Raw genomic sequence first — 26,930 nt, forward strand, 5'->3', positions numbered from 1 at the left:
TCACCTGTGCTGTGTAGATATGTTTTGAGTTATTTTTTTCATTAAAGAGTGACTTTTTAATTTTATTTTAAATGCAAGTTCCAAACAAATTGAGAGAATTATGAAATAACACTTAAAAATAGATACCAGCATTAACTGGGAATAATTTAAGAAAATGGAAGTCTGCTAAGATGTTATTAAGCAAATTTATTTAAAGAGCCAAAGATAATCTTGCAACAAAATACTGTACATAGATTCTAATTCTTATAATTAAATTATCAATTAATTTATGAAAGGACATATTGAAAGCCACTGAAAGCTCATGGGTTCATGAATCTGCATCCCTCTGAAATCCTGCGGTATAATTTGACATCTAAAAATTCATGTGACTTAGCAATCGTTCCGCTTTACATGCAAATCACATCCTTGTCAAATCTCTTGGCTGAGCATTGGAGCAAGTGAATATCTTAGCCCATGAACCATCTCAGAACAACCTAAAGTTCCTCCTGTTTCTACTCCTATAACCTTTGACAGTTTAGCCTAGCATATTTTCGGCAGTTGTACAAACAACTGTACTAATACTGGAAACTGTGATCAATGTACAGTATGCTTATTAATAGCTAATTTTAAAGAGAAACATTTGAGGACCACTATATAAATACATAATTAGCTCCTGTTTTTTTTATCCTGGGTATGTGTTATTTGCATGCATGACATCATTTAAAAGTACTTAATATTTTAACAATTCTGACTTGAAATGTCTTTATTATTTGAATTCTAGAAGTTAGAAGAATAATGTTTGTATTTATTAAACTCAAAACCAATATTTGGCAGAGCAAAAATACAGAAAAGATATCAATCATTTTTATATGCAAAAATGAAGGGAAGCTCTGTTTCACACCTGTCAGCATTTACAGTTGACAAGCTGGTCTCTCCCAAAGAGACAGACGTCCCCTCAAAATGCAAATGATCTGATTAATAATAAAATACGGGTGGGGAGATGTGAAGGTGCTTCCTGACAACCACATGTGGCAATTACTATTGTTTACTATCAAAGACAGCATTTATATGTGGGTTCTACTACAGCTGCATATGTTTTTAAATTATTTTAACAGTACTAGACTACACAAGGATACAGTATGTCTCTGAAACTGAGATTATAAGCAGTTGTGATTACTAGGTAGATTTTAAAATGGATAATTTGCCTCAAAGTATTAAATTCATGCATGGGTTACAGTGGGCTCCAGAATTACTGGCACCATTGATAAAGATGAACAAAAAAAGCCTTGTAAACACCACAGATAATGAGATATATTTTATGCCCCCAAAATGGGATAACTACAGGCTTTTGTTCTAATACAATTATTTCAATACAAGACGTCTCTAAATTGTGCCTGTGTGCATGTGTATATTTGTATGTGCCTTAATGTTAAGTGGTATATACAGTGTACCCTCCTGCCTTCTTCTGCTAGGTTATGCTTACCATAACCCTTTATAGCTACGATTTTCAGATCTGGTCTTGCAGGCTGTGACAAGCTGTGACCTGCTGGTTTTTGCTCTAGCAAAGCACTCAGTTACACAACTGAAACCTTAACTGACTTAATATGACTACTTTGGGAACTGTTTTCAGCTCTTGAACGTGTTGCCATTTTCAGGAATTTAAGCCCAAAACCTTGAGTAAAAAGACAATTTAAATCCAGGCAATTAATGCTTCATTTAGGTCATTAGGCTTTACTGGAATGAAAACCAACAGGTGTGTAGGCCTCCAAGACCCAAGCTATGAACCCCTAAGATGTATGTATGACAAAATTGCGGTCTAACCATCATGCACATTGCATGCTTTCTGATGTCATCCATTCATTTGTTTTTGGTACACTATCAAGTTACACTACAGTTTTCCAATTATTGTGCTTTTAGTGTTGAATGATAGTGGGCAGAATCCATGTCACTGCAACTAAAACATGGCCAAATGCCCTCAGAGAATGTGAAAACATATTGTATAAAAGATGGTGATTTGAAGGGAATGACTAATAATAAAAAAGATTTATTAATAAAAGATTGGTTGGAAAAGGGATAATCAAAAGACCAAAATCCATAAAAATGTGTCTTTCTTTATTCAATACAAAAAACAAAATATAAAATTGCTGTTTTGAAGAACCTATTCTTTAGAAAAAAAATATAGACTTGAGAGAGACACAACATTTTACAATAACTACACCTCCTAGGGTATGGATCGTGTTTGTTAATGAGCTAGGGAAAGAGTTGTGAACCTCTAGAGTAAACCTGACCCACTTCGCCAGTACAGTTATAGATTGCTTAAAATCACTTAGGGATTCTCACTGATCAATATTATACATCATGAGGAACTGCTTTTATTTTATTATTCTCTGCAACTTAAGAGAGGGAACAATAGCTTTCTTTCTCAAGTTGAATTAATCACCTTCGTATAAGCCTGAGCATGAGGATTCTTACCTTAAATATGTGGCATTTTCGGTTGTGCTTCTCAGCCTCCAAGGCACCATTCTCCTCTAAGGACTTCACACCGTGCCAGTCTCCTCAGCTGTCAGCTAGTCTCACATCTTTCTGACACTCACTCTCCACCGGGCCCCTGGGCAAACCCTTTCACACCATGTTTAAACATGCATCCAGTCAAACTCACAAGCACTAAAATGCACAAGACACTAACACAGTCCCAAACACACCAAGCACTAAATCACTTGAAATCTGTCACACCTCCTGTCCAAACAGCAAGATCTCTTTCAATTTCTTTCAGGAGAAGACGGGAAATGCTGGAAGCATGGTACCACATGTGCTGTTCCGTAGCAAAATAATTATTTAAAAATTTCATCCATATTTCCTGAAAAAATCTACAATATATATATGTAGGTAAGGAAATGTTACATATTCCTAAAACCTGTCTCGATAGCTTTAACATCACTAATGAAGACCTCTGACATCCTCTGTCAGTAAGAACTCAAGAAATACTGCAAGTCAAACTGCAATTAAAACTAACCATCATATGTGTCTGCAGCACTAATGAGTGTTATAACTGTCAAATTCATGCACAATAAAATATTCAGTGTGTTATAATGCTTGGATGAAAAAAGTAGCCTGGCTTCTTTTATTAATTCATCCTTCCTGTTTTTACATTTTAGGCATTTAAACTCATCTGCAGTAAACATAGAAGCAAAACGATTTTTTAAGACTATCTGACATATCTTTTCAACTTTAAAACCTTGAATATTTTGTTTTGGGAAATGCTTCATGTCCTTCAATGTCCTCTAAATTCCAATTATTAACCAGGGTTCTCATGAAAATAGGTTGGGTTTTCTGGATCAAAATTCACCATGATTTGTCACTGTTTACATTATTTGTTTGTATAGGCCAAATTTGAACATGATATCTGTCCTGATCAGGAAATTCTGTTGCTTGCAAATACTTTCGCATTTCAGTAAAGTTAAAAACAATAGACAGAAATAAGGAGTTGTTCAACTGTATTAGAACCTTTAAAATGATTGTAATTTTTAAAGTAGATGTTACCCTATGTTTTAAACATTTTAACTTCCAACTAGTACACTCATATAAATTTACTTTCCCCATAATACACAGGTAAAAATATAAAGGCATAATTAGACATAATTAGAACATCAAAATATCTCTTTTCTTCTGTTACTATTTTATGACAGAATACTTGGCTGCTCACATGAGGCATACAGAAGCCGTTCTTCAATGACTTGATCACAAAATTAGACAGTCTCAGCAACAGTTCACCCAATATAATGATGGTAACACCAAAAGAAACAGGTAAACACACTGAAAAATGTAACAAGTGTTATATGTACTGTATGCGCATATAAGAATTTCCACTGATATGCAATATATTTTTCCCATGTTCCCTAAGATTTTAAGATCAGCAATATCTTACATATTGTACATCAGAAGACTTGGAGGAAATTTATTATAATTCTTTCTTCAGGGTTTTACAACAAAATGCGATATTTCAGAGCTCTCGGCACTCTGTTTATTACAAGCCTGCCATCATAGCTCAATGAAGCAAACAGCCAGGGGTCTGCAGATGACCACTCAACTGCATAGACACTGTCTTCATGCTCTTCATAAGTAGCTATTATGCTGTCCTGGAGTGGTTCTTTACTCCTGCAATGAAAAAACAACAACATTTTTACAACATTTAAAAATCCATTACTATTATAAAACGTTTGCCTAGTAAGAAGTGAAAAATAATAGAAGTTTCTATGCTAAACATCTGGAATGGCAAAAGGTTTTAGAAGCAATTCAAGTAACATGAAATGTAACTCCTACAATATCTTATAGATTGGCGGAAACATGTACTGTATACTGTAGTAATGTATGCACATACTAATGTATGCACATACTAATGCATGTGCATGAATGTAGTTTGTTGAAGATGGGAAATTATTTTGGAAGATTCATATTCAGGTAAATGGGGTTTCAGATAAACTATTATCAAATTATAGTTACATGCAAGAGGTGTAAAGAATTGAATATAATTATAAATAGAAAACCAGGTCCTGATTCAAGCTTGCCTTGAAAGAAAATGTAAGAAATAAATTACCTATGCTCTATTTGTCTAGTAATACAGAGCAGTAACACTTCTAGGCACATATTTCCTTTATTCAAGGCACAGTAATGAAGAAGAGTCATAAGCAAGGCACCAAATTTAAAAGATTAAGAAATATTTACCTGTAATAAATTAACAGCACACAACATTTACTACTATGATTAATAGAAATTCACAAAAACTATGAGAACCCTGAACCAGAAAAATCAGGAAGCAGAACATAATTCTGCAAATGATGCACAAATACCATAGAGAAAAGAGGGAAACTTTACAAAATAAAGACTCTTTGCAGTACTAAATCACTCCCTAAACAGATGCTAAGGAAATGGGAACCATTTTTTCCCTCTTCCAAATATTGCACCACAAAGCGTGCATGCGATTTTTTTAGCTTGGTAGATACCATAAAAAGAAAAGATTTACACATCTGTAAGGCCACAATCCCTTACTTAAATACAAAATTTTTCTTTGTTGCTCAAATTGCAAAAGTGTTCTGTGGTCAGATCTGAAAAACAAGGGTCCATTCATGGATTTCTTCTTCTTTACCATATATTAAGTTTTGTTTTTATTTTATAATAAGTCTGAAGTCTTATTTATGTATACTGCTTTGGGGGGGGGGGGTCATTTTGTTACAGTGCAGTCTCAAAAAAGTTTTGCTAAACACTCCAGAGAATATCCTTAGTTTAAAGATAACAGGTATTTTTCATGTAGATATGTAAAAGACTTGACCTCCCCAGCCCTCAACACACAACACACAGTGTATCATTATATTTACACATATGTTTAGAGAAAACAACATACATATTTTGGATATTAATTCAATTATTTTGGTATCTTTTGATTAACTGATCATTCATGACTCACCATGATACACTTGAGTGACAGACTACTACATTAGCATTAAATTATTTAATGACTAAGTTGAGTTAAGTTGGGCTATGAGGTGAAAATAGTAGCTCAGTGAAAGTGTATGGTTATGTATACTACAAATTAGACAAATAAAGAGAGATAAATGAAAACCAGATTAATAAAAAGAACTGTCAAAGGGTCATAAGGTGAAAAGGTGGAATACTTTCAAAGTTAATTCACTCCTGTAAGGAAAATTACCTTTGTGCCTCACAAGAAAATTTATGACGAAAACATGATCCCTAAGTTCACATCAGGATGTAAAACCTGGTCTCTGAATGCAACAATTCTATATATTATAGTGAGAGGAATGAAATGTGATGCATTATTAATCCCTCTCAGTAAATAACCAACACAAGCGATTAACAAGGGAAAAAAAGATGAAAAAGCACAAAAACTACGGACATGTCAGAGACAGAGATTTGTGGAAAGACTTCAGGGAAAGCATTATTCTGCATTATATAATGCATATACTGCCATTTTTAAACGTACTGGGTTATTTTTTCTTTTACAATATAAAAGTCAGTATCTCTCTGAGGCAACAACTGCATGATGTCTGCAACACACTGGCTGCACCAAATTATTTGTGCAATCATTTGAGATGCTTTACTAAGCCTTACTTCTTTATTCAGTAATAGCTTCCTTCCTGCCATGTTACCAGATGTGTCAAGTAATATTGTTGTCACATGCACACCTGAACCAGTCTTGGCCATAAAAGCCTACAGATTTTTCAAAGTTATCATTGGCCTCTCGGTAACCTCCCTGACTACCCAACTTTCTACCCCGTTATATAGTTTGAAGGGACAGCCTGATTCAGGCAGGGTCTCGGAGGTACCGTATACTTTCCAATTCTTTATTGTCCTGTCTATGCTCCAAGGTATATTTAAGGCCTTTTAATTTTTAATATCCATCTCCTGATCTGTACCTTTCCACAACCTTTCCCAGAGTTGTTCTGAAAGTCCCTTGGTGCCCATCGTTGATGCTTTGCTTTGAAATGCACTACCCAGAAGAGGAAACATGGAAACATTTAACAGCTGTTGAATTTATCCTAAGAATCATGTGAATCACTACAATTAAAAACAGGTGGAGGCCAATTAACTTTGTGTGTGATTTTGAAAGTGATTAGTTACACCTCAGTTAATTTAGGGCTGCTATTGTAAGAGGGATGGACACTTACCAAACCAAGCTATTCCAGTTTTTATTTTTAATATTCAAAGTACTTCTAGGACACTGTTTGCACTTGGAAGTTGTGGGGTAGGAACTGTAAATAGATCTAAAAAAATCTTTAAAAAAAAGTCTTTAAGGCAACAAAAGGTGACTTTTTTCCTGCAGAGGGGACGTAAAATTCTGGCATTCTGGCCTCGGTGAGCTGGACAAGGGGCTGAAATGTCAATGAAGCCACCACCATAAATTGCCAAAGAGACAACAACAAATACTTTTCTTAGTTAACTGTATATTTGTTATTATAAAATTAACTATTCCATATGGAATATAGGGATTTGCACATGGGGATTTGTTTACAGTATATATCAGATGTGTCTTTGGCCCACTCTATTGTTTGTTCATTTGATATATAAGAAAGGTTGCTTGTTGAAAGTCATACTGTATATGTCTGTTTATGTTGTACTTGATGCTGGGGAAACTGGATAATTCTATATAATTCAGTTTGTAGACAGGGTACTGTCTTTTAGCGACTTAGCCTTAATTTTTTATTCTGTAAAGCCATTTTGTTTGCATCTGAACCAAGTAATAATGCTTGGCAATACAGCGCTGAAGCTTAATCACATCCTTGAGTCAGAATGTGTTTACTATTTGGTACCTTACTGTGAACGCAACATTCACTTTCTTGATGTTGAAGGGAGGACAAGAAGCACAAATCACTGACTCCAGGGTATAAATACAGCTTTGTAGTTCACCATTTCCCAGTGTTTATCTTGCTAATGTCCCTCCAACATCCCCAGCTCCACTGCAAGCACAAAAACCTCCCAGTGTGAGAGTGAGCTTTCTTGTCCTTAAAACCAGGCAGTCATGTCTCAAACCATGCAGGTTAAAGTGATTTTTTTACAAACCGATTTGTTACCTAAGAACAAAAGTGTACATTACAACAGAGGTTTAATGCTATAGGGGAGATTTACCCTTTCCCTGGGTTACGCACAACTCGTAATGCTGACTTCATCAGGGCTCTATTTCGCACTTCAGAATCACTTTTCTGTCATGCAAGTGTGGCAACCATTACATTTTTCATGGAAAATTGTGAGCAACCCATATTACAATCATATCACCCAAAAGCACCCAAGTCATTTTAATTTTTTTTATTTATTGTGGATTGTTTATTTATTTTTGTGTTTAATTAGTGAACTCCAAAGTGAAGGGTAATGAAATGTACAATATTTATAAATTAATTGACATATATTTCTAATTTATTTAACGCATTGTATTTTTTAAGCTTGTGCTACATTTGGCATTTATTCATTCTAATTTTAGGGTTTTAAAACATTTTTTCATTATTTAATTTCTCCACTTCGATAAAAATGGGAGGAGTGTCCTTTGTCTCTCTCTTCACCTTATGTACTCCTGCTACATCCTCTGTGATTAGCACACACACCTCTTAACAGTTAAAGGACGATAAACCCCACATGGGTTTATCGTCCTTTAACTGTTAATTAATTAACTGTTAATTATTGTCCTTCTTCACTCTCTGACACTGGTAGGAATAAAAATAAAGGACGATCACTGCAATATCAACAGCTTAAAAGGCTCACTTTCAAGTTGTGGAAGACTTGATTACGCAAAGACTTGTATAACCCAGGGAGTAGGTGTGCTGTATGCTGCTGGTCAGTGTTTATTCACCCTGACAGGAAGTGAGAAAACTGAAAAACCTGGATTCAATAGTTAAAGAGACATACTTCTCCTCCTGGTGGTTGTCCTCTGGGTCACTCAGGTCGTCTTCATCCACTAGATGACCGAAGGGTTCTGAAGAAATGGACACCATGTTGGAAAGAATGACCCTGCTGTCACTGCTGCCTGTCAATACCAGCTGATCGTGAGAGTGGTTGTACCTTACACTCCACACCCTGCAAAACAACAGCACTACTGAGAGACATGATGCAAGTGAATCCTAGCAGTTAGCATTTCTTTTAGAGTTGAAACTCCAGTCATTCCTCATGAAAGACCTGATAGTTTCAATAAATATTTTCGGAGAATCAAAATAACTTATGAGTCTGCTTATGTATGCATGTTTTTAGAAGAATAGAGTCCACTGATTTTGGAAATAGATAAATGTCAAAGGTGATTCAATGATTATTCATGACTGACCTTGATACAGCTGAACAACTGCGTTGCATAAACACTAAACCACTCCATTAGCAACAGAGTTGAATGGGCACAGGTCATAAGGTGATTTATGCTGTGAATTTCAAGCCTGGTAAACATAAAGAATATGCAAGTAACATACATATGTATGATGCATATTTATGTAGTTACTTATGGGCAAAAAGGAGGCATAACAGTTAGCATTGCACAGCTGGGGCCTTTTGGTTCTCACAAGTGAAGAAGGCTCCACAGCCGAAACGTTGTGTTTTCTTTCTTCTCTTTTCAGCATAGAATAAACCTAATACTTGTTCCTTCTAAAGAAAATATTACCATTCTCCTAATAATACTCTTATAAAAAAACACTGAATTTGTAATAAATCAGTGAAATTTATTTTGTTTTACAAATAATTACTATTCTGCTTTTAAAGTTTCTAGGCTTATGCTTTTCTTTCATCTCCTGTCTTAGATTTTTTAATATTCTTTAGGATTTAATTTAAGGATACATTTAATTTTACATTAGTAAATTAAAGCTCCCTCCCAGGTTTTTTGACATATCACGTTAATCCATCTACTCAGATTATAGTTTGCCAGTTCATTTATTTCAGTATAAAATGATTCCCCTATAAGATACTGGAAGAACACACACTAATAATCAGATTTATTATAGATATCACATATTCAGAAGGGTTTTCTTGTTATGTGCCACACATCTCTGAAACATTTTGAGAAGACAAAAAGAAAAAAAATGTATGTACATGCTTTATATGGTATTTCTGGTTTAAAGCCTTCCACACAGCCAACCTAATGTAAAGTGGTTGTACGGTGATTTAAAAATGTAGCTTTTTTTAAAGACGAAAAGGAAGATCGGGTTCAGACAGGAACTCTTGGCTGCTGGTTGGTGCTCACTCAAGAAACAAGTTTTGAAATTAGAGATGATGCTACTGAAAGACAACCACATCCAATAACATACTTTACCCTTTATTAATCCTGTTTCGAAGTTTAATGTTTCATGCCCTCTCAGGTGACACAGCTCCTTTGCAGTGAAACTGCTTTTATTATATTATTACTTAAAAGTATGGTCTATGTGCACCTACATGTTTTGAAATTAAACACTGAATAAATTACTACATTGATGGCAAATATTCTAATACAAATAACTCAATGAAAACAATATAACATTGATATTAGACTATAACATTAAATATACTGTGCATGTATCGACATAAAACAGTGATTACAAATCTATACACAAAAACACAAAACAATTCTACGTTTAACTAGCTGAACTGAAATTAATATTATTTTGCATTCACTATAAATTAATTACACTTTTAAATCCAAAAGGATCTAAACACAATTTAACTATACAAGGGGACACACATCATCCATCTCTGAAGTACAACCCCCACCTAGAAGAAACAAGGCAGCCATTGTGCACCGGCAGCCCATCTGCACAGCAGATCAGGTGGAGACGTAAGAAATTTCTTAACCAGTTGAATTAAGAGGAATAGTCAGATGACCCGAATTGTTCAGGCCTAGACTAGAATTTATCCAGGATGCCGGGGTTAAAACAACTACTCTTACAAACAGTGCCAAGGGATCTTGAATAACCAACCAATTGTTAGGATCTCGCTTTAATTTCTCACCTGAAAGACAGCACCACTCACGGCACAATGTTCTCCGTCAAAATACTGGGGCACAGCTTTGGAAATTTTGGGTGAGATAGAAGAATGCAACCTATTACCATTTTCTAGCACTACAGTACTTATATTTATAGGTGTTCCATGTGAGCTTTTGGCTTGGCCTAAGCTAGTAAAACATGACAAGATCAAACTAGATAGTGGGAATACTGACGTCACTGGGTATTTATATAATGTGATCTTCCTTTTAAATGATTAGCAGGTAGCTCTGTTGACTGACAAGTATTACTGCTTGGAGTAACAAAATACTGAGCTAAAGATATGTAACTTCATAAAAATAGGATGAGTTGCTCCATGTTTGGTATACAGTATATGTTGCCAAATGAGTTTATTTTATGTATAAAGTGACATTTATAAAAAAGATTACTTCAATTAAAGCAAGACTTGCTTAAGTAATTAAGATACCCTGGTAATTATCGACAACACTGAAGGTGACTTGTTTGTTAGAAAAGTTGAATGAGATATTCTAATTCTGGTTGGTTGCTATAGAATGAGATATTCTAATTCTGGTTGGTTATGTCTATTTAAAACAGTACAGGGATTGTGCTAATCTAAGACTTGTATCCTAAACTATTTTTGTAATAACATTACATGTTTAAATTTTAGCAGTGTCACATATGTATGTTTATTCACATTTTCTCTGATTCTGCAGACATCTACATTTAAAAAAAATAAATACATTAAACCTGAGTGCTGCCATTTATTTTATGCATCAGCGTATGAATTGATTTGCAAGCACTGCAGCACACAGAGTCACATAGATGCTAGATGCTTTAGGCTTCGCTGCTGGTACCTGGTGTGCATTATAAATATCCACACCAAAAAAGGGCTCTGTATCTGTGATCTTTTGGCCCAGAGGCAAGAACACTGCCCACTGATCTTCCAAAGCAAGACTGCAGTTGTGTGACTCCCACAGGGCTCTGCGTGATGCAGACAGGTAACACAGATCAAGCATCCTCTCCTACCAGTGGGAGTGCTCTTCCAGGCTCTTGACAGGCTCACTGATGTTCCTGACGTCCCAGAACTTGACCTTGCAGTCATCACCACAGCTGGCCAGATAGTACTGCTTATTCGGATTGAAGTCCAAGTCTCTCACCAGTTGGCCATGAGCATTTTCTATACAATACATCTGACTACAACACAAGAATTAAAAATGGAAAAGAAAAGAATAAAGTGTTTAGTACTGACAGTTATAACATATCTGCCTTTCATATAATTTACATATTTATGTTTTATAAAATTTGCTTCTAAAAATGTCATTTTGGGGGGGATGGTGAAGTAGCTTGTAAGGGGTCAAATTTGGCAATGCCTGAAAAATAATCTTTGCAAAAAACAATGCATTTATAATAACAACCCCATATATGGGTGTCTGTTACTCAAAGCAATGTTTTATACCTTTGCTTACAGTAAAACAAGGACAGTCACCATTTTTTTCTTTAAAGTATTTACATGTTTAATTACAATCCTGTATTCTCAAATCCCTTGTGGTGTTTAGAGTGTTCTTATGAGAAAAAAGTAATGATGAACAAAACAATTCTCAACCACAATCCAGCAAAATTACATATCTAAATAACAAAATACTTTCAAGATTGTAAATAAAAATAGGAAAAAGTGATCTCTCTTTTGTATGCAATTTACAGTGCCGTGAAAAAGTATTTTCTCGATTACTGCAAATTGTTGACACTGGATGTTTTCAGGTCTTCAACCAAAATCTAATATTAGATAAAGAGAACCTGAGTGAACAAATAACACATTTTTGTTTTTGCTTATTTCATTTATTTAATGAACAAAGTTATCCAACACCAAATGGCATTGGTGAAAACGAAATTGCCCTAGTTAAATAAACCCAGTAAAAGGGATAATTTAGAGCTGATTGACCACAGCCAGGCTTGATTACAGCCAGCCCTGCTCAACATAAATCTCACTGATTTTGACCCTTACCATCAGAGTCAAGTTGCCAGCACAAAGATTCAACAAGCACATAATGCCACGATCAAAGGAAATTCCTGAAGTGATCAGAAAAAAAGTTGTTGATATCTATCAGTCTGGAAAGGGTTACAAAGCAATTTCTAAGGCTCTGGGACTCCACCGAACCACAGTGAGAGCCATAATCTCCAAATGGAGAACACCTGGAACAGTAGTGAATCTTCCCAGGAGTGGTCCGCCTGCCACAATATCTCCAAGGGTGCAGCGTAAAATCATCCAGGAAGTCACAAAGGATCCTTAAAAAACATCCAAAGAACTGCAGGCTTCTCTTTCCTAAGCTAATGTCAGTGTTCATAACTCCACAATCAGAAAGAGACTGGGCAAAAATGGGCTTCATGAGAAATTAGTAGCACGGTGGAAACTACTGCTAACCAAGAAGAACATAAATGCTCATCTCTCATTTCCCAAGTAGCACCTGGATGATCCTCAGGATTTTTGGGAGAATGTTCTATGGACAGATGAGTCAAAAGTGGAACCTTTTGAACGACATGGGTCCCATTATGTCTGGTGTAAAGCAAACACAGCATTCCACAGTAAGAACATCATACCAATAGTCAAACATGGAGGCGGTAGTGTGATGGTGTGGGGATGCTTTGCTGCTTCAGGACCTGGGCGACTTGCCATAATTAAAGGAACCATGAATTCTGCTCCGTATTAGAAAATTCTTAAGGAGGATGTCCTGTCATCCATCCGTGAGCTGAAGCTGAAGTGTAGTTGGGTCATTCAGCAAGAAAATGATCCAAAACACAAAAGCAAGTCCACATCAGAATGGCTGAAAAGAAGCAAAATGAAACTTTTGGACTGGCCTAGTCAAAGTCCAGACCTAAACCCAATAGAGATGCTGTTGCAGGACCTGAAATGAGCAGCTCATGCTCGTAAACCTACCAACCTGTTTCTGAATTAAAGCAGTTTTGCAAGGAAGAGTGGGCTAAAATTCCTCTACAGAAATGTGAAAGACTGATCATGAATTATAGGAAGCATTTGGTTGCAGTCATTGCAGCTAAAGCTGGCACAACCAATTATTAAGTGTAATTACTTTTTCACACAGGGGATATGGGTGTTGGATAACTTTGTTTATTAAATAAATGAAATAAAGTGTTATTTGTTCACTCAAGTTCCCTTTATCTAATACTAGATTTTGTCTAAAATTCTGAAAACATCCTGTGTGACAAATATGCAATAATAGAGGAAATGAGGCAAATACTTTATCACTGCACTGTAAATGCTCCTCCTGATTGTCAAATCGTATGTGGTTCTTTCAAAAGTGATCATCTCACTCCTTGCATTATGCAATTAACATACTAATTAAAAATCTCATTAAAACTTGTGGTACAAATTGACCTAAGGGGAAGTACAGAACTTCAATTAGGCTAAAATTAAATTTTTATATATTTTTTATTAGATGTCACATGTGATGCAGGTGTATTTTTAGTTGTGCATCAATACATGGCTTTTCAAAAATAAATGTATCAACCTATATCTATAAAAATTACAAATATATCTTATAATGTGTTGTCATTTTTACATCATAACTTAAACAATCAGCTTACTATTTTCATATTTTAACAATCATAAAGCCCAGATAAAGCGCAGTCTATAAACTGCAAACAACTTAAGTACAATTTAGACTAAAACACTCATGTATTCAACTATTTCGAAATAAACCTGTGTGTGGAAATTTGGGAGTCCAGGAAAACAAGCATCATAAAATAACCCACTGCAACCTAGTGTAAAAAGCCTCAGCAGGTGAAAAATCCAGCAGAGTATAATTTCCATAATGCATTCTGTTGTTCATTAAGCACTTAGACTGATAATATAACTGTAACCAAAACATCTAATGTTTTAAGTGGTCTTATTCTACCCTGTTACTATTTACTTAGGCTGTTTTATTAAGAACCACTAGTATGCCTCGTTCTAGTAATAATAGATATGGAAACAACGTGAAGCACCTTATGATAATTCGTCACCAGTAGTTCTACAATGTGTACATGGAAGGGAAAACATGGCATGAAGAACAACTGTTTTAAGACCTCTCCAACAGGTGGAGTGTGCATCAATGTCCAATCATGCAGTACCAATGTGCAATCATGCAGGAAAAGCCCTAAAGAGGGAAGTAAGGTTTCACATAACTCCCCAAATATGTGACCAGTATAAGCAAAATCTTTACTGATCAGAATTCACAGCTCATCACAGAACAAAAAACCTTCCCCTCTGTGTTTCTAGTTTGCTAGTTGTGAGCATTTTGAAGTAAATGATTAAATGTAATGTTATTGACAATTTAATTTTTAGGGATCTACATTTTAAAGTATATACAAGAATGGTAAAACACATAGATTTAATGTATCTTAGTAAATCTAGAAGAAACTTCTGCAAAATAATTAAATTCCTTAAATAAATTAAATTGTACATTCAACCTGGCTGAAGTACTAGGTAATATAATCAAAATACAACAAAGCTCTAATGAATGTCAATAGTGGAAATTATTAGTTTACTGGTAAAAATGGAAGGAGATGGTAAGACATTAAAGACAATATGACAGTTCTGTATAAATGTACAAAATTAGCAAGGGAACATACTGAAAAACAACAAAAGCAAGGTAATAAAACATGCAAATTGGATTTGAGAAGGTGTCTTTCTTTTTCTTAACAACTGTTAAAGGTGTGAATAATCACGTGCTACAGCAGAAATATAAGAAACACAATGTAGTCCTAGTTGACCAATTCAGATTTGAAAGCATATTTTATAACCATTACTTCTCCTTTAAGGTTGATCTTAAGGCTGTTAATAATTAGTTTCATCTCTCCAAATATACGTAGCTCCTGTACATACCGTATTATAATACACAGAGTACTCCATTCTAAACTCAAAAAGATAACATCTGAATTTGTTTTCCTTGAAAATTAAAAAGCATGAATGAAGCTCGTGAAGAAAAATATGAGAAAATAATTCAAAAAATTTCAATGCACTATTCAAATACTGAAACATTCTAAAATGATGTTCATTTTTAAAATATTTTCACTGATCACATTACAGCTTTGGATACCGAGTATTCACTTTGAAAAAGAAAGGAGATCGTATATACACTGTCTATTGTACCTTGGAGGCAAAGGCTGTTACCAACCTATGGTGCCTATTTTCAATTCATAAGGTTTACTGGTATGTTAGTAATGTTACTATGATGGAAGGCAACACTGTTAAACTGCCACTTTTCCATTATTTGCATACATTAAACGTAATTCATTTAAAAAAAATCAATGATGGGAAATGTCTTTTACCAGCATGGAAAATACAAAGTACTGAGCTGCTGGTAGGAACAATAAAATTGTCAAAGGGAAAAGCTGATTTATTCTAATTACATGAAATTGATGGATCGGCATCAGACAGTTTTTTATCAGGGTTAATTTAATGTACGTACATGTTGTTATTTCAGGCAAGTATCGTAGTGAAGTCTGGGAGCTATTTAAATCTGTCACAGGAATGTAGGCAACAAATCAGCTTGACTGAGAAAGACCTGCATGAGAAGGTTGTTGTTGGGACTCAGGTAAAAGGAGACCTTTTATTTTTTTTCCCCAATATTTCAAATGTTGTCGTTCCATGACTTTAATCTACTGTGGCAAGGTGACAGTAAAAGGCAAGATGGGAGACCCTTGTCTCAACTACATTCCCCAAAAACACCCGCAGGAAATAAACCGTCACCATCTGACTAGTCAGAAGAAGATGATTTGTCAGATGACAATATAAGACCAGGAAGCATGTGCTCCTCGTTTACCTGATGTTCCCCATTTAGTCATAGCATTTCTTACGATCAATTGTTGATACAACATCATCCATTACTGATTTGTGAATTACCTACAGTACACTTTTCCCATTTCCATGTTATTGATCAGTGTTGTAATATTGTCTATAACTATATTGTCTATATATTATATATTGTCTATAATCAAAGGTGCTAGAGGCACCTTTGATTAACTTTCATTGTGAATATCTAAAGATTTTTCAACATCACCTTGTGTGTTCTGTCAAATGATACACAGTAGAGTAGTTTCATTTCAGTTGCCGAGATAAAAGGCAACTAAAGTGTACAGAGAACCACACCCAGTCACTCTTGATTACCCCTGGATGTGCTGCTCAACAGCCGTATGCCTAATGTCGTATCAGCACATGGTTATTTTTTAGCTCATTTTCAAAAGAGAGAGGATACAGGGCTAAGTGTTCGCACTGGGGTGACGTAATGAGTAACGTACCACAGTGACCTACACTAAGACACATGCTCTTCATAATTTATATCACTGATCTATACTCTGGTATAGGTAGTAAACTAAGGCAAGATTTCCTGATTAAATCAAAACGGAAGCAAACTGGAGTACAAATGTTTGGCAGATCACATTGAATATAGACAAATCCAGAGCATTACAAGCAGAAGCAAAGACAGATTTTAGATACAAACTGTAAATGGGAAGCTTGTTAAGGGACCAATTAAGAAAACGACTTAAGAGTTTATATATTACATAATTTATAAAAGGAGGTTATATACTGTATATGTTATCATTTACATATAGTGGAGAAAGTGGGAAAGTAGTAAAGAGTCAAACACAAATTTTAGGAATTAGGACACAGCAACCAAATGAGTCAGGGCCGAATGGCCCCCTCTAGGAGGAGTGTTCATAAAACAAAAGAAACATGAAACTGTTGAAAAAATCTACAGATTCTATTTTGTTGACACAATGATACAGTAGTTTGCCTGAACATCATCTCTGTTTCTGCATTATGAAATGATCAAGTTATCTACTGTGATGTACCTCATGCTTTTTTACAGCTTTCTAAAAGTTGTATGTGCTGTAAAAAAACAAAGATACAGGAAATTATGACTACATCCCTAAACTGGAAATGGGTTACAACCGAGCTTTGATATAATACTCGTTTCACTCACATTTTTCAAATCATTTGAAGATGGCCAGATATGGCCACATCTCATTTTTGTTGTTCAGATACTTCAGATAATTTGTCTTTGCTACAAGCCCCTCTCTTAGAATAGTAAGTTACTCATTTCAGCTTCCTTTGCTTTTTTGTCATATCCAGCAATTTTTTATCACTTATAATGTGGCAGTACGACATCAGTGTCATGTTATTTATCCAGTCAATGGTTTTATAAATGGGTTAAATATCTATAATAAAATCAATTAATAAGTTATCAATTTAGTTAGTAACTATATCAGATATTGTTAGTTGCATTTAACATCATCATCTCTATATTAACCCTATACAATTTCTTGCATTAGGAATTTGTCTTTTCGCATACCCCAGCTTGCTCTCCATGAGACACACAGACACACAGATAGGGAGAGAGCCTGAGGTCAGAGCCCCTGGAGCTGTTGGGGTTAAGGGCCTTGCTCAGGGGCCCAAAGGAGTAGGATTCCTCTGCCGGCTGCGGGATTTGAACCAGCAACCTTCCAGCCACAGGCGCAGATCCTAAGCCACAGAGCCACCGCTCCGCCCCATTTTGAAGATTCACAGTAATACAATCGACTGATATAATAATGTAGTAATACTGAGGAAAAAATAAGATTTGTTTATAAAAATTGTACACAACAATCACATCACACCAGTCCTCTCATAACTTAAATTCACCTCTGGTGATTTTGGAGACTGAGATTCACTTTCAAACTTGACTTTAAGATGTCCTCTGACCCCCAGGGAAGTAAAAAAACTTCAATGTATAAATGAGAACTGGAGAAGTGGAGCACAAAATTGGGGTTTTTTTGGGATCCATACAGTTTTAAAGTTTCCTCCCTAAATTTGAAATCCGGATTCTGCAAAGCTGGATATAACACACTTGACAAAGTTATGGGGATTAAGTCCCCCATCCCTAGGTCCATGGACACAGTGAAACCAAATCTGAAGTCATCCCCCCTTCAAGGCAACAGCGGTTATTACAAGACATGCGTCTCCCTGGTTTAGTGATAAATCACTGTGTGCTGAGGGGATAAACTGTATCTTTTTAAAAGCTTGCACAAGCCTCTGTTTCTATGACAACTGCTGTGCACAAAATCACTTCATCGCTTATCAAAATCAAACCATGGCTGAAAAATAAAAAAAAAACTCTTATATGGTGTATCAGAAACACTATCCTGTGTATTAGCATATGTACTATAAGCATGTTCTTCAAATTAAGAACTGTAGATGAAGGATGATGTGACATGCTGTTTCTGTTTTGTTCCCAGACCCGGGTCCAAAATCAGACACTATACGGATGAACTCAATAGATGTTCTATTGCAGTTTCAGTGTACGCATTAAAGTATATAGCCAGGAGATAATTAAACTAATTGACCGGACAGATTTTAACTCATTAACTTAAAAAAAATAATAATTAGACTATTCTTACTAGGTTGCAGATGTGGGTTCCTAGCAAATTCATGAAAGCATAAAAGGCATGTTTTAAAGGGGTCCCTTAAAGGTCATAGAAAGAGTACTGACAGATACATTAGGTCAGAATTCACAGTCAAATTTACAAACAATCCTAGATTGTAGCACATATAACAAATTGACTCATGAGTCTTGGAATACTTATAGCCAATATGTTGTTGTTTCGTTCTCACTGCCACTAAGCATTTGTTTACAGAACACCATGCACACTCAGAGCTGACTGAGAGGCCCTAGAATATGGATGAGTATTATTTTTCATCATCTTAAAAGTCTGAAGATGTTTTTATCATATATTCTCACTTCATATCTATTATCATAGCTGACTTTATCATAATAATATTGCATGTACTGTATATGTTTTTTACAATTATAATTATCTACTAAAAAGTACCAAAGTACAAATATATTTAACCTTCTTTTCACTGTAAAATGTAAAGCATTTGTTTCCTAAGAAGACAATATTAATCTATTGCTCCTTCTATATACAGTGGTGTGAAAAAGTAACTACACCCCATGAAAAGGTCTTTTTGTCTTTTCTTACATTTTTGGACAAAAGGATATTTGATCGTCATTTCTACAATACTGATAGATAAAGGTGATCTAATTTTAAAACATAACATTGAAAAACAACATTTGCGAAAAAACAAAAACTGCCTTTGACCAAGAGAACCTCATACCAACTGTAAATTATGGTGGTGGAAGCATTATGGTTTGGGGCTGCTGTTCTGCCTCAGGGCCTGGCCAGCTTGCCTTCATAGAGTCAACCATGAATTCCACATTGCACCAGAGAGGACTTCAGGAGAATGTGAGGCCATCTGTCAAAAAGCTGAAGCTGAACCGAAAGTGGACCTTGCAACAAGACAATGACCCAAAATACTCAAGCAAATCCACAAAGGAATGGTTCAAACAGATGATGAAATGAAGGGTTATGGAATGGCCAAGTCAAAGCCCAGATCTTAACCCCACAGAAATGCTGTGGGGGGGACTTGAAGCGGGCAGTACATGCAAGAAAGCCCTCAAACATCACACAGTTGAAGGAGTTCTGTAAGGAGGAGTGGGCAAAAATTTCTCCAAGTCGATGTAGGAGACTGATAGACAATTACAAGAAACGCTTACAAGAAGTGATTTCTGCCAAACGGGGCAACACCAGCTATTGAAGCTAGGGGTGTATTTATTTTTTCCACAGCAGACAATCGCATTTCTGACTTTTTTTTTGGTTGAATAAATGATTGCAAAGAATAATTTTCATTGTCATTTGTTAAATTAGATCACCTTTATCTGTCAATATTGTTGAAATGAAGATAAAATTTCCATACATGCAAATATGTTGAGAAATGCACACCTTTTCATGGGGTGTGCTTACGGTTTCACAACACTGTATGTATTTTCATAAAGAGAGAAACAGTGCCTATAGAAAGTCTACAACCTTTCTAAAGAAACATATTTTGTATCCTAAGTCTAACTTTAAAGATGGTGAAAATGAAATTAAGAAATACAATAGTTTATCGAAAACAATAATGTATTTGTAGGGAAATGCATATATCCCAAAGCTTGCAGGGGACTTGGAGTGTGCCTCGGAAACAACTCTGCCTGTGTTTGTTTTCACACTGTGCACATGTCCAAATGGAACCTCAGAGTGATGCACAGAAAGAACATCCCTTATGACAGGCATAGTGAACGTCTGAAATGTCATATAAACAACTGCCTCCAAGCTGTGGACGGACTTCCTAAGTACAGATATGCTGTGAATATATACAGCATATACATATTTGCACTCCTGTTGCAAGAACTTGTCCCCCCTAAATTTACTTCTAAACTTTAAGAAAATAGAAAGAGTGTGAAAATAATCCATCCATCTTCTAACCAATACAGGGTCGATGGGGAGCCAGAGCCTCTCCCAGCAAGCATAATAAACCTAATGGAAAATAATTTTACAGCTTGTTTGTCAAAGCACTGTTTTCTGCAATATTGTCCTGTGAACATACTGTAGTAATCCACTTTTTTGTGCCTTGTACAAGACGCACTCTGCCATACCATTAAGTCAAGCGTGGATAGTTTTAAACATAATTCAGAACATCATAAAGGCCAGTAACGAGAAGAAGCGGTAACGCAACCCGTTATGGTAGAGACATTTGTCTCAGTTTCTCTATTGTCACATAGCCACTACCAGTTTACTGGGGAAAAGTCCCCCCCATCCCAAATAAGAAAGCATGAACACTAATTGAATGCCTCTCAGAAACTGACAATTTGGAGGAAAGAAAAGCCAATCAAGTAGCCAACATGTCTTTGGTGGAAGGAAACCTAGGTGGTCCAGAGTGATTCACAGGGTAAAAACCCACATGAAGGCTAAGACTGCTGCTGTTAGGGCCATTGAAATCAGCACCCTATATCTGTGAGGCAGGGTTGCTAACCATCATGCTTCTGTGCTACCATGATCACCACGGGTGAAGAGTCGGTTAATTTGTCCACCCAACCACTTTCCTAATACAAACATGAATTAATTAGACTTATATCACTTTATGCGTTCATTTTTAAACACATTTCTTTGGAAAAAAATTGTATGCATACTAGTAGAATCAGCCTATTAAAAACTACACACATAGGTCACATTTGCAGTGTCCGTGATCTTACTGGTCCGAGAAATGTGAATGACTTGGAACATAACCAGACAACACATTTCATAAAGTGGAACCAGTTTTGAGCCTCGAAGGGGCTAAAGGTCTGTAAGTGTGTACACACAGCCAGTCATTCAATTTTTGAACACAGAAGTAGATTCTGTCTTCTGAAATATAGAATATTTCCCTTTACCTTAAATTTTTAAACAACAATGTCTCCGTTATGGAAACAATGGTCTAACTTACTTTGGAAACTCCGATTTCACTTGACACAGTTTTGTAAAAAATAAATCATCGTGCAAAGATATTATGCATATTCTGCACAGAACAGGAAATTCAAAGCCAAATTGTGATAAAATATTAATTATGTAAGTACATTTAGCTAATCAAGTAGCTTCACACATGCAAGATAACATTTCAAAGTCTATCATATATTCATTCTCATTTCACAAGCAGTAAAGATATCGTCAGTAATTAAAGATCCCACTATTTTCCTGCAATAAAGGATATATAAGTTCATATGTTTATTGCAGACACAATCGGGTAGTAATGATAACTGTTTAAAGATAAAAGCATAGTTGAACCTCTTGAACTAAATAATTATACTGTAATAACAATAATAAATAGTATTTAGTTTTTTTTTCATTCCAATACAATGCAATATACATAAAGGTGAGGACTTCATTCACTAAAGCAGACATGACACACCAACCTCTCCAATACACAGCACTTCAAGTGGAGAATTGGGATATTGATGTATATAAACAATAAGAAAATGAATAAGGGGGAATTTTATGGATGCTAAGTGGAAAATAGCCAAGAGACTATGGTTAACACCTTTCCCCTTTACAAACAGTTTGACGTCTCATCTGAATGAGGAAGCTTTCTATAGCAGTGTCCCTGATCACCAAACTATGGCATTGGGTTATGGAAGTTTTGGCCCAGGCAGAAGATTGCTACCTACTGGTCCCCCATCACCACTTGTAGCAACAACTTGGTTTTCTTTAGAGGTCCCCCTATTTAGCTTCTTTGATCTGCAGTGATTGGGCCTGTAAACCATGTGATCTCTTACCTTTGGGCAAGAATTTCTAAATATGGAAGCAAAAAGGAAAGCACTGTGTAAAACTGAAACTGTCAATGTTTAATTTATTTTTAGTTGCACACGTAAACATGACCACTATTTTCATTTTGTGTAAAGTGTTCTTCTTAAACACATTCTCAAACCACATTCCTAAACACAAGGTGGGTTCTAACTTATGTCAATGCATCTTATTTTTCTTTCAATGTGGTAGCTAATAACAATGTAGGACAGGAAATATAATACCAGCATTATAGCCAAAAGGTTGCCGTGGAAACCATATTCTTGGTCTGGGAAGAATTATCTCTTTAAAAACATATTATATTTATGGCACTCTGTACATAAGTACGTCATTTTCTGAAAAAAAAAATAACAGTTGGTATTAACATTTAATAGAATTTACAAGGAAACCGAGGAAAATGTGGAAGAACAATGTTATAACAAGCTGGCTATTAGCAAAGGTTCTACTTGGTCTCTTCAATCTGACAAGAAAATTATTGATCATCCATCCATCCATTTTCTAAACAAACTCACACCAGGGCCAATTAAGTCTTTGTACTATAGGAAGAAACTGGAGCACCCAGAGGAAACCCACATAAACATGGAAAGAACTTACAAACTACTATGATAGCACACCAGGAAATGAATCCAGGGCTCCAGCACTGCAAGGTAGGAATACTAACCACTGTACTTCCCTAGTTATTGATCATTCCAACAGAAAATTAATTCAACACATTGCTCTGTTTGCAACCATTGCATTGTGTGAATGATGTGTGACTTGAAGAGTTCCACTTAGTCAGTGACTGATGACTTTGTTTCCCAATGAGCAACTACAGTATGTCTAAATTACTACAAAATATTTTATCATTTAGATTAAATTAATTTTTTGACACAATTACAGACTTCTAGGCAAATAAACAATTTGAATTATAATCAAGCTAAACCAGCCAAATACTCTGAATCATTATCTAGTTGGAAATCAGTGCATCTTATTTGAACTAAGCATACTGTAAACTCAAAAACTACATTTCTAACCTATTTCTTGCTACATATAACCTTTATAGTTTCCTGAGGTTTTGTTCTTACAAAAGACATAATTAATATTAAAATGCTGCATTTATTAATTCTGTTTTGTCATTTGGTAAAATGAAAGCTTTATAAGATGTTTGCTAATTCTTTATGAACTAAAAATCTGCAAAATTCTATCTGCTGAAAAATATGTCTAAAAATACATGTGCTGTATTTTAAATGAAAAGGTGAATATTGTTATACAAAAATGAATTGTACCTTGAAGGCCATTACCAAACTAATCCTGTTTTATAGTTGCCCAAAAGTCAACCAGCCATTAAAATACTCATCTACATTATCAAACTAAAACATCTATGTACTCAAACAGCCAAATAAGAAAAGGATCACTCAGAGATTCTTGAAATGAACATCAACAACTATACTCTAAATTTTAAAACAGCTGTGCCAATACTTTTTTTTTTTAAACTAAAGAGCTTTAGCTCTGCATATAGAGGCACTGCATGCTGTGTGGTGTTTTTCAGTCACTTCTCAAATCCTGACAGGCCAATCCATATTTGTAAAAGATCCAGCATGCTTTCTTTCCTATTCCTTTTTTTTCCACATAAAGCTGTAAATACAATGTCCTCCAAGGGTACTAGGACAGAAAAGTCAAATCAATGTATACTTGTGATCAAGTATGAAAGATTAGATTGAGATGAGATTGACGTTAAATTCAATACACATTTTATCTGTGTGTAATTCCATGCATGCATTTGACCATATTAGAAGAAAAACACACCTTGTGTTCAACTCGGTGAACAACAGTATAGGGACACCTAAGAAAACTTTCAAAGTGTAACTTGGTTCCATATCCTTCCATATAGGCAATAAGTAATAATAATAATAATAATAATAATAATAATAAACTTTATTTTATATAGCGCCTTTAAAGGTGACTTCTCAAAGCGCTTTACAGGATGACAATAACAATAAATAAGAAGACTACAACAATAAATAAGAAGATTTCACAAGATAGGACACAATTATAATTACAGCAATACAACAATAACAATAGAGGAGACCGTGGAAGGTGGTATTAAGAAGAGCAGAGGGGTGAAGAATGGAACCAGTTAAGTAAAGGCTTTTCTGAAGAAGAAGGTTTTGAGTCTGGATTTGAAGGAGTTTAGAGAAGGTGACTCTTCTGATATCCTTGGGCAAAGAGTTCCAGAGCTTGGGGGCACAGCAGGAGAAGGCCCTGTCGCCCATACAATGTAGACGGGCTTGGGGGACAGTAAGGAGGGCAGAATTTGAAGAGCGGAGGTTGCGAGGTGGGGAGTAGGGCGATAAAAGTTCAGACAGGTATTGAGGTGCCAAGCCATGTAAAGCCTTATAGGTGAGCATGAGGATTTTAAAGTCTACGCGGAATTTAACCGGAAGCCAGTGCAAGGATTCTAGGATAGGAGTAATGTGAACACTTGCACTAGACCTGGTCAGGATTCTGGCTGCTGAATTTTGGACATACTGCAGCTTGTTCAGAGTAGATTTAGATACCCCAGGGAGTAGAGCATTGCAGTAGTCAATTCGAGAGAATACAAATATGTTGATCAGCTTTTCAGCCAAAGTTAATGATAGCATAGGGCGTAGTCTTGCAATATTTCTAAGGTGAAAAAAAGATGTTTTGACAGCATGCTGTACATGTGGGTCGAATGTTAAGCCAGAATCGAATATAACCCCAAGGTTTTTCAATTTTGACTGAAGCTCAAGTACAGAGCCATCTACAGACAGGGTTACAGGACTTTACGAAGTTGATGGGGGGTACCAATAAGCATGACTTCAGTCTTGTCACAGTTAAGATTAAGGAAGTTTTGAGTCATCCAAATTTTTATGTCAGAGATGCAATTAGCTAGAATAGAGACAGCCACATCAGTGTCGGGTTTGGTATGGATGTATATTTGAGTATCGTCAGCGTAAAAATGAAAGCTGAGGCCACGTGATCTTAAAAGCTGACCAAGTGGGAACATGTAAATGCTAAAGAGCAAGGGGCCCAGTAATGAGCCCTGGGGGACACCAGACTTGACAAGACCAATTTCAGACCTATACCCATTGAGAGAGACAAAGTGACAGCGATCAGTGAGGTAAGACTTAAACCATTTGAGGGCACTGTCAGAGACTCCAAACACAGTCTCGAGACGAGAAAGTAAGATGTTATGGTCAATAGTATCAAAGGCAGCACTGAGATCAAGAAGAATGAGTATGGAAAGAGAACCAGAACCAGAAGCTATTAGGAGATCGTTGGTGACTTTGACTAGGGCGGTTTCTGTGCTGTGAAGTTGACGGAAGCCAGATTGGAGGGGTTCGAAAAGGTTGTTTGTCATGAGGTGGTTATGTAACTGAAGTGTGACAGCACGTTCTAGAATTTTAGAGAGAAAGGGTAAGTTGGAGATGGGGCGAAAGTTGTTAAGATTGTCGAGAGCCATGTTAGGCTTCTTTGGCACGGGGGTAATAGCAGCAGTTTTGAGGACCGTTGCTACAATGCCGGTGCTCAAGGATTCATGTATTATATTGAGGACAATGGGACAGAGAGAAGAGAAACAGGACTGGAATAAAGTGGTGGGAATGGGATCTAAAATAGATGTGGTGGGTTTCATGCGCGTAACTAGTTTGTTTAGGGATGCTGAGTCAAGAAGAGAGAAGCTGGAGAGACGGGGAAAATTTGGTTTTTCGGCAGCAGTTGGTATAAAGAGAGAAAAAAATAACAACTACACGCCTAAATATTTGCAATGAAAATCTAGTGTTAAGTAAGGATATGGCTACAGGTATGAATGAAAACTTAAATCCATTCGTTTTGGAGTTTGGAAGTCGGTATCTGTGCTCTAATGGGAGTAATTGGAATTCATTAAACCAGGGGTTGGTAGGAACGTCACAGATGGATTTTGTTTTACACCAAATCTATAATACTCTATAAAAGTCTAGCAAAGTCTATAAAACTTTGATCAACAGCAGGTGTTTTTCTTGGCTGGCTAAGTCTTGGCTGAATGGCACTTATTACCTGTGGTTCCTTTCTTTTTCATTATACAGTACTACAAATTGTTGATTTTGGGATACCGAACTTCTGAGCTAGGGGTCTCATATTTCTTTCAGCTTCAGAATTGCCTGTTATTCTTTAAATTTTTATTTTGACTTTGGCTGTGGTCTCTAAACACTGAAAACAAAATAAAACAGGTCAATAGGATGTTCACAGCTCTTTTATGAGTACCTTATTACGCAACGACTAAAACTTAAACAACAATATATATGTATTTCCCAACTTTCCCCAATACTTTTG

At 35.8% G+C, this 26,930-nt stretch overlaps 1 protein-coding gene across 1 annotated transcript in view; it reads right to left on the reverse strand.

Annotated features, from left to right (window-relative positions):
• Positions 1–3,456: 3,456 nt before the first annotated feature.
• The window catches only part of eipr1 (EARP complex and GARP complex interacting protein 1), a 41,557-nt gene continuing 18,083 nt past the window's right edge, over positions 3,457–26,930 (reverse strand). The window contains exons 7-9 of the mRNA XM_088626537.1: positions 11,460–11,627; positions 8,389–8,556; positions 3,457–4,134 (exon numbers count right to left, since the gene is read on the reverse strand). Of these exons, the coding sequence (XP_088482663.1) occupies positions 3,960–4,134; positions 8,389–8,556; positions 11,460–11,627 (511 nt within the window). The 3' untranslated portion in view covers positions 3,457–3,959. The remainder of the gene's footprint in view (positions 4,135–8,388; positions 8,557–11,459; positions 11,628–26,930) is intronic.

Source organism: Lepisosteus platostomus, chromosome 3, assembly GCF_059453375.1.
Source record: "Lepisosteus platostomus isolate fLepPlt1 chromosome 3, fLepPlt1.hap1, whole genome shotgun sequence".
Taxonomy (NCBI): Eukaryota; Metazoa; Chordata; class Actinopteri; order Semionotiformes; family Lepisosteidae; genus Lepisosteus; species Lepisosteus platostomus.